The sequence below is a fragment of the Agelaius phoeniceus genome, chromosome 30, assembly GCF_051311805.1.
Source record: "Agelaius phoeniceus isolate bAgePho1 chromosome 30, bAgePho1.hap1, whole genome shotgun sequence".
NCBI lineage: Eukaryota > Metazoa > Chordata > Aves > Passeriformes > Icteridae > Agelaius > Agelaius phoeniceus.
Window position 1 is genome coordinate 5,179,530 of NC_135294.1, and position 14,364 is coordinate 5,193,893.

Here is a 14,364-nt window from a genome sequence, read left to right on the forward strand (position 1 = left end):
GTTATTCTTAGATCTTGTCTCAAGATGGTGCTGCAAGAGGACAAGTAGGGATAGAAACTCTGTAAGAAGTGGGAAAGCTGATGAAAAGATGGAAACCATCTCAGGGATTTCTGAGATACTGATTGATGATAAAACTACATTTATTTTGTACCCTCAATACAATGTTTTCCTTTTGTAAAATGGTAGTTCCACCTTTCTTTTCTTCACAAAACCAAAAAGAAGCTCTCAGAGAGGCTTCACTCTTAGGATGGGCATAGATGGCACTTGGCATCATGTGGCAGCTGCAGTGCAAGGAAATAATGCTGATTACTGAGATTCTGGATCATGGTGACTTGGTTGTACCTGTCTTGTTTCCTGTAAAAGGACAAAGGCAGCCTTGTGATACCTGATTTGCCCTTCACTTGTGGATGTAAATCTAGCAGGCACTTAAAACAGCTACCAATCCACTTGGCCTTTGTTTTGACCTGCTGCACATGAAGCTTTTGCTTCCTATCATATGATAATGCATGGAAATTTAACAGTCAAAAATATGCATTGATTCTGTGGCAGATCAAGCCAGTATTAAAATTTTTACCTATTCCATTATCAGGAGCAAAACCAAGTGAAAGAATAAAATGTCCTAATAATTAAACCATCCTGAATTTGCTCAGAGAGTTTAAGGTCAAACTCTGTTAATTAATTGGTTCCAAACTGAAGAAGTAAGAAGTATATTAATCTGGAAATAAGCAGCCTGTGCCTACAGCTTTTTGTTCTTTCTATTGGGAACCAGCTTCTATTGAAACCAGCTTAAATTGGCAAAGTCAAGTGGTGTAAGGACAGAGCTTAATGTCTTCCAATTGTACAGCCAAGTAAGGAGGGAGATGAAGCTTTTCAGGAAATTAAATGTCCCCTTCAGTTCACACCCATTCCTAACACAATATAGTTGCTGAAGAGATGCATGATCTCTCTTGGTTTATTCACTCAGGGCCAGAATTAATTTTTTATTGTACTTATGTGATTTGATGCAAGGTGAAAGTTGGGTGATGTTGGGGAAAAGGATGATTAACTCCTAATAACCTGTAATAGGGAGAGGATTATGAGAACATGCCCTTCCTACACACTGCAGTTTGTCTTCCTATTGCACTGGAAGTTGTAAGTATGTGGACAAACAGGAAGCCCTTTCAGCACACTTAAAGCACCCTGAAGGAAGCTCTGAGGGCATGGCCACAAGACTGGAAAGGGTTCATTTCTCTTCCTCAGAGTTTCATGGTGTCCTGGATCCAGTCAAGATAACGAATCACGTTTGTGTACACGCCAGGCACGTCCTTGCGGCCACAGCCTATTCCCCAGCTGATGATTCCGACCAGGTACATCCGATCACCCTGCAGACACACCAGGGGCCCTCCAGAGTCGCCCTACACAGAAGCAGCAGGTTAGTAACAATCTCTTGGTTTATTTTTGCACTGCTTTTCCCACCCCCACTGCCTTAGGGGTGCACTGGTGTGTACAGAAACAGCCCCATGTAGCGTGCTCACAAATCGAGAGCTCTTAGCTGTCACAGACACGTTTTATGAAAAATCCTTTTGCTGGGATCTTTGCTCCTGAGAAGCTGAGAGGCCTCAGGAACACAATGTAAACAGTAATTATCTGCTGCTGTGGAATGCAACAGGTGGATCTGTGATTGGTCTCATGTGGTTGTTTCTAATGAATGGCCAATCACAGTCCGACTGTCTCGGACTCTGCTCAGTCACAAGATTTTATTATCATTCCATTCCTTTCTGTTCCTTTCATGATGAAATCTTTTCTTCTATTCTTTGAATATAGTTTTAGCATATAATTTTCTTATAATATAATATATATCATAATTTAATCATATCACATTTTCTTTTAATATAATATAGATCATAAAATAATAAATCAGCCTTCTGAGACAAGGATGATTAGCTCCTAATAACCTGTAATAGGGAGAGGATTATGAGAACATGCCCTTCCTACACGTTGCAGTTTGTCTTCCTATTGCACTGGAAGTTGTAAGTATGTGGACAAACAGGAAGCCCTGTCAGCACACTTAAATCTTCTCTTCCCTCATCCTGGGACCACCTCAAAGACCACCACACTTAGTAACAGTACTTTGACCTAAGTCACTTTTGTGTTCCAGACTCCCCTCAATGCTCCTCTTATGGGCAGAGACACAGAAAAATGTGACACTAAAGTGTCTGACTTTGTATGGAGCTCATTTATGAAATGCAGATAAAATACTGAAAAGAAAAAAGAGAGGAAGGCCCTTATTGAAGCTATAGAGATCAAAGAGGTTTTATACTGCTATGTGTAACAGTAAAGCAAAATTATTAAATAGCTATTTAACCAGAAAGGATGTGGATTGAATGCACACCTTCCTTTTTCCTCATGTTGTTGCTCTCTACCATCTTCCAGCCTTTATTTTCTCTACTTTCCAGCAGAGGGGCACCCCCTTCCTTCTACAGAACCTCCTGCTGAGTGCTTTGTATGCTCACATAACAGAAAATACCAGGAAATGCTGGGGTGGGTTTTCCTGTTCAGTTTTGTGGCATTTCCTGTATTTGGGATTTTCAAAAGTCTGTGTTGCTCTGGTTTGACTGCTTCAGTGTTCCCTGCCTTCCCCTCCATGAGATGAAGAGAAATGAGAGAGGAGCCACCAGTTCTGTTCATCAAAGGCCTACTAGAACTGCCATGCAGGCAAATGCACAACTTCTTTAAACTATTTTCTGAAGCTTTTTGTTCAGTTAGCTCAAAGTACAGAGAAAAGAAAAGAGAAAAAGACCAGAATTGGGTTTTACCTTGCAGGCATCATCCAGGTGCCTTGTGTCTCCTGCACATAACATGTTCTCTGTAACTGTCCTGTTGTCCAGGTACTGTGCTGTGCACCGACTGGCTGGGAACAACCTGACATGGCCTTCCTTCAGCTGCTCTGAGTAGAATGGAGAAACTGCAAGAAAAATGACAAAATAAATATGGATCTATGTCTGTGTATGTGCATATAGATGTATTTTAAAAGTTGCAATTCCGTTTCCATAGTTTAGGGGAGGGTGAACAGAAGAAGCTCTGTGGCTAAACCAAAATTTCCTTGCAAAAGGGTCTTTTTAATCTTGGGTGTTGCACTTTGATAATCAGAACAGCTTAAATCTACTTGAGAAACAATACTGTTTCTTCAGCAAGCTAGAGAGGTTTCTGCAGGCTCCAAATTCAAGACTGCCAGATTTCTTGGGTGGATAAATCATCTTTGCATAGTTACATCAATCAGAGTGAAGTCATGGGAAATGTCTATGAAAATACTTTAACTGTATGAAATAGATCCTAACTTTTTAACATTAGACTTGCACTAACAAAAGGTAAATGCTTTGTCATACATAATACTGAGTAACTGGTACAGTTATGTTGGAATGGAAGAGATTTGGGTGGTCAGTTTTGATATTGGATTTATTCTCCTGCATAGCTACAATTGCACAAAACTGAAAGTTGGCAGGATTGTTGTTATTCAGTAAAGTTTTGAATTACAGCTGCAGCATCTTTTCCCTCTCAGAGCTTTTTCTGTACTCCCTGTAAGAAATGCTGAGGACAAGCTTTAAAAGCACTTGAAAAATACTTTATGCCCCACTTCATGATCCATCTATGTCTTTAGGTTTGTTCCAAAACCCCTGTGGATCCAAACTGTGATTAGGTCTTGTATGATAAATGCTTCACAATTTTTGTCTTGTATGATACTAAGTAAAGTACTTGTAAACTAAGTTTACAAGTTAGAGAACTTAAAGAAGATGGAAAAGGAAGAAAGTAAAGTAAAGATGGAAAAGGAAGAAAGTAAAGTAAGGGCTGGGGTTTTTTTTTTGTTTGCTTTAAATACAGGTCTGCCTGTGTATACTTTCAGACAGTTTTTATTTCTGTTTGTTATAGCTCACTTTAAAAACAAATTAACCAGCCTTTTAATGTATATCTGGGATTGTTATTTTTTTGCTAATCTCTGCATAGCCAATGTCTCTTAGCATAAGGCATCAATCTGCAACTGCATGGTAGATCAAGGCTTGACAGAAATGGATTTCTGTCCAAATTACAGTATCTGAATGTGCTGAGTACAGCAGATGTGGCAGCCCTGATGGTGAATCTTATGTCTCTCCTACCTTATTCATTGTGGCTTTTTTTGTTTTTAGTTTTGTACTGTGGAGAGCATCAAGGAAGACTCCACAACTGACAGAACTGAGATGAATAACTTACAGCAAAACTTTTGAGTAACTCCTACACCCATTTTGTAGTGCTCCTATCAGCCAATATGTTACATTACACATTCAGTGGTGCTAATGGCTTCAATTCTTTGAGGGCAGGGGACTGACTGAAGCTCTGGACATGTCCACTTGCATCTTCTACTTACATTCATCACTTTTGCCATAGCCAGAGATCTCACATTCAGTCCAGTCAGGCAGCTGCAGCTCAGGGGTGGGCAGGCAGGCAGTGCGGACAGTGCCCGTCTCCACTGCGCAATCTTCTGCATCTGAGCTCAACTGCAACAGAGCTGAGCAAGGAAAAACATCCCAGCTTCATTAATCACAAACTCCAGCCAACCACCACCTTCCAGTCACAAAGCCAGAGAAGTTCTTACCAATATCATTGTTGAAATTGTCTGAGTCAAATCTCTGATGCACGATGTAGTTCTTCACTTCAAACTTCTGTTCACTTTCCTCAGGAGTTGCTCGGGAAGTCCTACCCAGCACAATCTTCAGCTGATTTGTACTAAAACTGAAGCAAAGAGAGTCTCTATTCCTGTGTTACTAGAGTGGACCCTTCCCTTGAAGATGTGCTATTGGAAAGTCTGGGTTTTTTTTTCTTTTAATTTTCTTAAAATTTATTTTTATTTCAGCTCTATTACTACTTTGTTACCCAGGCAGTTTGACTTCAAAGTGACCTCTTTACCTTCATTTTTGTTCTGTGTGCTTACAGTCCCTTGCTGTTCTCAACTTTCAGATGGTTCTGCATTGTGTATTGACAACTTTGTTCTCAAGGTATCTGATACTCTCCTGTGCTACCTTAATGCCATCCTGCTAGTTTGCCCAATTAAATGCCTCTCTGTAATGCTCAGCACAATTAACTATAATCTTTAGTGCAGACTTACTGGGATAAAGAGGGTTTTTCCCAACTCTTATACCCTCCCAGTAAAGCTATACTGGAAGCTTCTATTTTCCAGACTTTTTCCCCCCCATAGTACTGAATCCTCAACTCACCCTTCCTCAAAACAGTGAGCAGCAGACAAAACCCAGCAGGAGCTGATCAGAATTCCTCCACAGAGGAAGTGCTCTCCAGGCACTCGCTGGTACTTCACAAAGATGGCAGCTTGCCATGGGTGTGCTGCAATGTCTGTGCTGGAGCCACCTTTAATCCTGAACTGCCGCGCTCTGCGCTGCCGTAAGCCACAGGTGGCTGTGGATGACAAACCCAAAATTAAGATTTTTTTTTTGTTCAGGCACTCTTGCTTTGAGTTAGGGTTAAGATCCTCCTAGTCACCAGTTCGTGTTGAGGCAGCCTGCCATGAACTATTTAGTATTTGAGTCATGCCTGTTTCCTAGGAAACTTGTATTCTGATTTGAAAAATACAGTAAGGAAACCCTGCCTTTCCTGTTCTCCATTTCTGCAATCTTCCCTTCTGGCAGAGCAAAAGGCACTCCTGTGAGAGTGGAGCCACAGAATCTTTCTGCTCCAAAAAGCTTTTCTTGTTTGTTTGTTTAACTCCAGCTCTATTTTCACTGGAAGATGCTGGACTGTAACACAGCTTTTTTATTTTTCTCTAGATCTTATTTTAACACAGATGACATGCAGGACAGTAATGCTTCAAAGAAAGAGAAGAATGAGGAGTGCTGGTATCCTTACAGCAGTTAGGCACATTGCAGTACTCCCAGGTGAGCTGATTTCCTTTCAGGACATGGCACCAGGGCTTGCTGTCATTGTCAGGATTTCTGCAGCAGAGGAGAGGGAAGAGCTGTTTTTATTATCAGATCTGCAGAGAGTTTGCAGAGACCTAAAGGTGTCAGACTCAAGTGTATTCTTTTTGATTTTTCTAGAGATACAGAGGCTCTAAGGGCACATTAAATTTGCACTTGCAGAGTCTGATCTTCAAGAAGCAGAAATAGGTCAGGCAGAATAAAATTCCTATTGGGAGTGAGTTTCATTGTCACCACTAATGTACTTTGTGTGCTTTACTAATCCATGTAAAAGACTAGAGCCTTGCCTTAAGAGCACTGCAAGGCAGTTTGGTGGTTTTGGTTTTTTTTTAATTCTATAACCAACTACATACCTGCAGAAATTGTGACTGCCAAGGCCCAGCTGGTAAGCATCTCTTCTCCAAGCAGTGTATACCTTGTTGATGAGGATTAGAGAATTCCACTTCAAACAGGCAGCTCCAGAGCTGGTAACACTGTGGCTGCCACGGTAATCTGTGCCTCTTCCAGAGCTGCACTTGGTGTTCCTAACTTCAACAAGAAAGCTGCACATTACCAGATTGATGTGAACCTGTCAGTTGTTCCTAGGTGTGATTTCTATCAAAGTATCTATGTAATACCTCTATGTGTCTCATCATCTCAGTGTTATAAATACTAAAAGCCTAAATGCAATATAACATGAGAGTCTCAACTTCTTAGGCTACAGAAATAGCCCAAGTTCACAGAGAGCCCTTGATATATGCAGTGAATAATGGAAATTGCAAAGCCCATTCCCTGTCCATGTACCTTTTGAACAGGAGGGCACACTGCAGTGTTCCCAGGTGTACCTTCCCCCTTTGTAGATGTAGCACCAAGGTCTGGAATCCTCATCTGGGTTTCTGAAAGAGTCCCAATATTATGCATCATTACAAAGCTATTGCCATAGTGCCATGTAGTCCAGCTACTTTGCTAACTCAGTCCTGCTCTGCAGTGAAGATGTGGACTGAAGCATCAGAAGTTGCTACATTTCCTATTTGAATTATAAAACTGTGGAGTACATTGAGGTGAAGCTGAGATGGCAAACAGCAGGAGTGGACAGCATGTTTGTGCAGTTTGGGTCATGTACAGGAAACTCTAGGTTTTTACAGTTTTGACCAGGATTTGAAGCAGTAAGAAACTGAATTACAAATGGAGTTTAGGGAGGGCTGGGAAGGTACAAGAGGAAGACTGTGGGGTTAGAGACACTTGCATTTTGTAGTCTGCCATAAACATCCAGTCTAGGAAGATCTGAAGTTCAGATATGTCTACAGATGTTGCAATTCCTGCTCAAGGGCTGCACAGATTGTGCAGAGTGTGCCCTGCTTGGAATCTGACTACAGCAATCAGCCTTTCTTTTGCTCCAGGCTCTTTGAATGGGCTGATCTTGGGGCTCTGACCTTCCATCAGTCCCTCACCTGCAGTAGTTGTGATTGCCCAGTCCCAGCTCAGCAGCATCCTCCCTTTGGCCACTGTACATCCAGTTCACCAAGCCATCACTGTTCCAATTTAAACATTCAGCTCCACTCTCTGTTGTGCTCCAGGTACCCCTGTATGTTACTCCAGTGTCTTTGTAACATTTAACTTCAGTATCTGAACAAAAGGGGAACAAAAATGTAAGGACAGCATCCAAATTCTTTCCCAGACAGCTTCCCTAGTCTCTGTTAGGTTTAAACTTGGCTCTCAGACATCTTGTCTAGTAAGTCAATGAAAATTCTCTGTCAGGCAGATTGTGAGTGGACATGAAGGTCTTCAGTTGCAAAATTCACAGTTTTATTAAGAGACACCTAAAACAACTCAGGTGTCCTTCAAAGTTCTTGTAGTAATAGCTTGAGAATAAAAAAAGACAACTTATTAGAGAGCCTAGCCTGCAGCAGGAGCTTCTGGTACCTCATCCTTGTGCACTGCACAGCTAACATCACTAGCATTGCTCACAGCAGCTGGTGTGGTGCACTCACCTATTTCACACTGCTTCCCTGAGAAACCTTGGTGGCACTGGCAGATGAAGAGCTGTGGGGAATAATATGCCTGTGAACATTGGCCCCCATTGTAGCATTTATTTCTAGTGCAGACTGTGGAATAAGCAAAAGCCAGGAAATACTGTTAGATTTCACAGAAGCAAGAAACTGGCAATGTATACACACCTTTCATTTTCCTGTCAGTCTCCTTTAGCCTGTTCTGTTTTGCCCTACCCACCTGTTATTGCCCAGCCTTTTTATGCAGTGCTTCCATTCTTTCTTTGTTTTTCTTTTCATTCCTATCCTCTTCTATACCCAGACAAATTTTCTGTGCAGTAGCTGTGGCCCTGACTGTTCTTCTTTAGGATGATTAGATGGACAATCTCTCAGCATCTCCTTTTTCTTTGTCATACATACCTCTGACAGGCACGGTGTGGCACCGGCTCCGGCCACTGTCACACCTACAGTATTCTATTCTGCTCCCTGAACGCCTCAGCCAGGTCCCCCTGTGTTGGTAAATTGCTGCAGATGAATTATCTGTGCAAATGGCTGTAATCAGAGAAAGGAAACCTTCTTTTAGAGATGCAGGGAAAAGACCTGGCTGAGCAAAAGGACTCTGTCACAGACATCTTTCATGAAAAATCCTTTCTTAGGATTTTTCCTTGTGAGAAGCTGCAGTTTCAGCAACCAAAAGTAACCAATGGTGTTATCTGCTGCTGTGGAATGCAACAGGTAGACCGGGATTGGTGTCCTGTGGGTGTTTGGATTTCCTGAGCACTCATGGCAGAGCTGGCTCTTGCTCTCTGTCTGAGACACAGATCTTTGTTATTCATTCTTGTCTATTCTTAGCTTAGCCAGCTTCTGAAGAAACCTTTTCCTTTCTATTTCTTTCTAGTATAGTCTTAATGTAACATACATCATAAAATAATAAATCAAGCCTTCTGATCATGGAGTCAACATTCTTGTCTCTTCTTCATCCTGAAAACCCTTGTGACCACGGTCACAGGACTCCCTTCTGTTTCCAGGAGAAAAGTAGGAGAAAGATGGGAGCATCTGTCTAATGGGTTGCCCTTTTTCCTTCTCAGACCACAGCTGTCCCATCTCTCTCTCTGCTGTGCTGCCAGATGTCCTATTTCACTATTGGCTGACCTCTTTTTATTTCAGGAAAAACAGAGGGAAGGGAAAACTTTGTTGTGGATGCTATTAATGGTCTGGTATTTTGCTTTTTGACTCTCTCATCCACATAACCATGACAAAAAGCTTTCAGGCTCTGTTTCTTCAACATCATTTGCTTTCCCCTCCCATGTTCATACTGCTCCAGCTAAGATGGTTTTAGTTAGTCTGGCTTACCTCTAGATCTGGCCCCTCGTTTGAAACGCGTGAGTAAGCCCTGCAAGCAGAGAAGTGAATTCTGTCAGTGACTGCTCTCTGCAAAATATGAGAGAACAAGGACCTTCAAAGAGTCAGGCCTTTTCTTGAGGGAGTCAGGGGAGCTCTGAGGAACTGCCTGCCCTCTTCTCAGACAGTCCAGTGAAAAGTGCCTCTGGTACCTCAGGATGGCTTCCTAAGAATTGTTAATTGTTTAGTTGTCACCGATTACCAGGTGATTGCTTGTCACTCAAATGTAACATTAATTCCTCTGGTTTCTGGTGAGCTAAGCAGACTCTCCTGCCTGATGCAGGCAGCTGGAGTCAATGCTAAGGAAGTGCTGCTGGAAGATGGCAAGAGAATGATTTGATGCATTGGCCTCTGACCTGGCACTGGGCAGTCATGATTGCTCCCACCAGCAGAAGGAGACATGGGAGTTTGCCTTCCATTCTGAGTGTTTTCCACATCAGTTCCAAATCTCAAATTATCTGTAGAGACAAAAAATAAGATGTTGAACAAAGGAGTTTTACAGTGTGTGTTTTCTCTCTTCCTTTTACAATATAATACCTCCTCTACAAACCAGGAGCTGGGAGTGTGATAGAGTAGCAGGCACAAGATCCAGGCAAGAAGCTACACTTTAATTTCCAGTCTCTAGGATTGCCCTGTAGTTCCAAATATTTGAAATAATATTCCAGCACCGTTGCCCACACTATCACCTTTTTATCATCTATGTTATATGCAGAAAGCTAACCCAATTATCTGAGAAAATTACTGCTTCCAGAAATCATGAGCTCAGACTGTTTATATAAAGGCAGAGAAGGCAGCTGGATAACAGCTGGTGAAACTGAAGCATGATAGATGAGTCATGAATTGGGATTCAAGGCTAACATGGAGAAAGACTCTGTGGTTTTTTAGTAGTTTGGTTGTTGGGGTTTTTTTGGTTGTTTGTCTGTTTTAAAATTTGTTCAAAGCAAAAGGCACAAACAGCCCAGTTTCTGAAGCAGAACCAGGAGTACAACAGGATGTGATTTCTCATCATCAGGCTGCAAAAAGAAGGGACTTAAGTTGCAAGTCAGACTGAAAAGATTCACAAGAACATCTTCTGAGAACCCTAATTACTCCATACTTTATCTTTGGGTCACATCTTGATGGTAAAATCCTTTTAATGTGGAGCATCTCAGTGATTTGGATTGGTCCATAGATTTCACAGTACACTTTTTATATACTTTCAAGCTATTTGTCACCTCTTAGGAAACATTTTGCTTTGTACAGCAGGCCTTTTTAAAAGTGCTACAAGTGATTTTCAATGAATTGATGTTCAACATTAATTTCAATTGAATCTGAACGAAATCAGCAGCATTCCCAAAGCCAAAGTGCATGATCTGAACTGCTCCAGTCCCCTGCTTTCTGCCCTAACTCTGCACAGTGTCCTCACTCCCTGTAACTCATTATTACAGCTCCCCAGGCTTGTGCTCTGCATCCCACAGCAATGGTTTAACTTGCTGATTGTTGGTATCACAGGTGATCTTTGTTGTTACCTGTGGAGAGCAGGTCTGAAGTTCTTACAACTGTAAGAAACAAGGCTCTGGTAGCTAAGATGCATTCAAGGAAAGCTTTGTTCAGTGAAACTACTCGGATCACAGTTGCTGCATTGTTAGAATTCCTGCCTGTGGAGACCTTATTTCAGAGGTGCCTGCTAGCATGCCCCAAAAACAAGGCAATGCCACGTTTTTTATATTTTGTTTTTTGGGTTTTTTGTTTCTTTTGGTTGGTTTTCTTTTTTGGTGGGAGTTCAGCTGGCCTAACTGATATCTTGGAAGAAGTCCCAGCTACCTGAAACCAGCAGGAAACTGCAGATCATTTTCAGGGGGTAGCAAGAAACATCTTTTAAACTCCAAAATGTCGTTTTTATATTTTCTTTGGCTGGAAGACTGACATGAGGAGTCTCTATTTAAAAAGAACCTGCATGGCTTAATCAAGTTCATCTCATATATTCATCTGTACAAGCAGGTTCTAGCTGTACACAGCAAGTGTTTATACTGCAAAATGCTGTAGGCAGTCTCTAGAACAGACTTCTGTTTTGGGGGAAAGAGCTAAAAATCCAAAAGAAAACAAAAGTAAGATGCTGTAGTCTTTGAAGACATTGGAGGAAATGAATATTTTAAAGTCTTTGTTTCTGGAATCATTCTCAGTATTTCCTGTGGTTTTGGCCACATTTAAGGAGAAGATGACCACCCCTGCTCCTCCTCTGTGTCCCTCCATTATCATGCCTTGGAACCTGGGGTGAGAGCCATAGTCTCATCTCCTCCTGAGAAGATCAGATAAATTCTCCTTTTGCAGTTCTCTGTGCCTCCTTACCTTAGCATCAAGTTATTTGTCCAGAACTCTAAAGTTCTTCTGCCAATGCCCTTTGTGCAGGAGACTCCTCCTTGCTGAACTGCTCAGAGCCTGAGGCTGCCAGCCCTTTCCCTGGAATGCTTCAGCTTTCTTGAAACAACTGAAAAGCAGCGGCTTTATCTACACTATGAACCTCTTCAAAAGCAGGAACGCAAGAGCTCAGTTAGTTAACCATCATGGTGCTTCACTTATTAAATTGGGATTTATTAAATATTAATATTTAATAGTATTTCATGGCAATGCCATTGATGTGGAAAACAGGAATCACCCTTTTTGAAACAGGTGCAGAATAGTGCCTACCTGTTTTATTTTTTGCTTTTTCTCTTCTGTTTCCTCTTGATTTTCTTTCCAGACCAGTCTTGCTTTGTGTTTTCCCGTGTCTCTGCTCTGATTTCTCTGTGCTGCTCGCAGCGCCACTGGAGGGGGCGGAGCTGGGCCATGGGCGTGCTGAACGCATCCCACCCCTTCCCGAGCATCCCGGGCACGGTCCGGCCAGGGGGATGGACCAGGCAGGGAATGGTCCAGGCAGGGGGATGGATGGTCCAGGGGGATGGATGGTCCAGGGGGATGGTCCGGGCAGGGGGATGGATGGTCCAGGCAGGGGATGGATGGTCCGGGCAGGGGATGGATGGTCCAGGCAGGGGATGGATGGTCCAGGGAGGGGATGGATGGTCCAGGCAGGGGATGGTCTGGGCAGGGGGATGGTCCAGGGCAGGGGATGGATGGTCCAGGGAGGGGATGGATGGTCCAGGGAGGGGGATGGATGGTCCAGGCAGGGGATGGTCTGGGCAGGGGGATGGTCCAGGGGGATGGATGGTTCAGGCAGGGGATGGATGGTCCAGGCAGGGGATGGATGGTCCAGGGGGATGGTCTGACCAAGGGGATGGTCCAGGGCAGGCGTCCGGACTGTCGGGGAGGGAGCCCGTGCGGGACAGGACGAAAGCTGCTCGCTGCCATGCTGCTGGATTTCACATTTGGCTTCTTTTGTTCTTTCTCTTTTCCAGTCAGAGAGCAGATTCAGGTTTCAAAACAATTTTTTTCCCCCATTGAACACCTTATTGTTCAATGTATGTATCCCTTAGGATGAACTGTCCTGTCCCATGACGCTTCTAGGGGGTGTGAGTGAAAGCACAGCTGTATTATTTCTAATATAATTAGAAGTCTGCAGTATGTAGACTTAATCCTAATAATTTCACACACAAGTGTGCTGTATTCCTAATTAAGATGTTTGGCAGAGGCACTGACCAGCTTGTGGAGCAAAGCATTGCCCTGAACAGTCATGGGAGAAGAAACAGTCACAGGAGCTTTCAAGTTAAATGAGCAAAACTTCTTGGAACTTTAGATACAAATAAGGAACAGCATGTCCAGGGCCAGAGTTAAATGTTCACTGATATTACTCATCCTAGAAAATGAAGATTTATTCATCAGAATGTGGTCATGAGGTATTCAGTTATCAAAGTGTGGCAGGCAAATGTGATTTAGATTTTTTCAGTTTTAGAGCTGATCTTAGGGCTGTTATGAAAACAGCCAGTGCTGCAATTGTTGCAGTGATCAATGTGTCCTACCTGCTTGGAACTCAGGCTGTGACACACTTGAAATCAAGCTCCTGACAGAATTCAGTGTCAGACATAAGAACCAGTGTGTGAGTGACTTCCATTTTCAGCAGCAGCTGCGTGGAGTCCTCATTTGGAAAGCACAGCACTGGATATTTTGCATAATGGTAAAGAGAAATGCTGGGTACTCTGTGTGTTTATCTCCTCTCTGCATGGAGATCTATGTCAAGACTATAAATTTTATTTCTCCAAGAGTCACAGTGCTGGTGATAACATTACTGCCATAAATCTGATTTCAGTGTAGCTGCATTTGACTGTTTCTGGACTTCCAGTTGTTGAGGTGGAACACTGCTGAGCGAGCAGGGGCTAATTTATTTTATTTTTAAAGATAATAGCCATTTGACTTCTAGATTAAAGATGCTAACAAACTGATGGCCATGGGGTAAGCTTGCAGAAATTATTTCCTTTTCACAGCTTAAGGACCACTATAATTGTCTACAGAGTGTGGTGCCATTTGTAGGGCTTAACATATTTTAGGAAAGTGTCTGCTCTTTCAAGCACCATCTACTGGCTTTTCTCTAAGTCGATCCTCGGGATAATTTCAGCCGGACTGTTTAATGGCAGGGATGAGGTGCGACACCGTGACATCCCACGGCAGGTCCGTGTCACCCTCTGTGCCCGGTGCCTTTGGCAGGTCCAGCGCAGGCGATGGGAGTTGCGGCAGATCTTGGAACGCGCTTTCCACCCCCGTACTCTTGTGTGTCTTTGCAGCGGCATTAGAGCACCTCACGCCAGCCAGCCCAGGAGGAAGAAGTATCCAAACCCGATGGAATGCCCAGAATAGCGCTTTTGCTCGGGCGGTGCGCTGGGCAAACCAAACGCTGCGTTCCGGATTGACAAATTTTAGAGATGCTGTGGGAAGAAGACACCAACACTGCAATTTTACTTACACAGCCCACGAGCTGTCCTGTCCTCTCATCCCGAGCCCCTGGCTCCAGGCGGTACCGCGGCGATCGGGGCGGCGATCGCGGTTCCACCGGGGCGGCCCCGCTCGTCCCCTTTGAGGGCGGCGATCGCGATTCACGCGGGGCGGCCCCGCTCGTCCCCTTTGAGGGCGGCGATCGCGATTCACGCGGG

General features: G+C 43.3%; 1 protein-coding gene across 3 annotated transcripts; it reads right to left on the reverse strand.

Moving 5' to 3' along the window:
* Positions 1-122: 122 nt before the first annotated feature.
* On the reverse strand, positions 123-14,317 carry PLAT (plasminogen activator, tissue type). Of its 3 annotated transcripts, none has more exons than XM_054650789.2 (14): positions 14,178-14,317; positions 9,664-9,765; positions 9,260-9,299; positions 8,327-8,458; positions 7,910-8,023; positions 7,370-7,544; positions 6,723-6,814; positions 6,293-6,467; positions 5,869-5,954; positions 5,226-5,421; positions 4,607-4,743; positions 4,379-4,519; positions 2,796-2,944; positions 123-1,394 (listed from the first exon to the last, which is right to left on the reverse strand). In XM_054650789.2, the coding sequence occupies exons 2-14, from the start codon at positions 9,742-9,744 to the stop codon at positions 1,236-1,238; spliced, it is 1,677 nt and encodes a 558-aa protein (XP_054506764.2). In that variant the 5' UTR covers positions 9,745-9,765; positions 14,178-14,317; the 3' UTR covers positions 123-1,235. The 3 variants fall into 3 exon arrangements, with proteins under 3 accessions (XP_054506764.2, XP_077047896.1, XP_077047897.1); XM_077191781.1 differs by lacking the exon at positions 14,178-14,317 and adding an exon at positions 11,975-12,186; XM_077191782.1 differs by lacking the exon at positions 8,327-8,458.
* Positions 14,318-14,364: the final 47 nt, after the last annotated feature.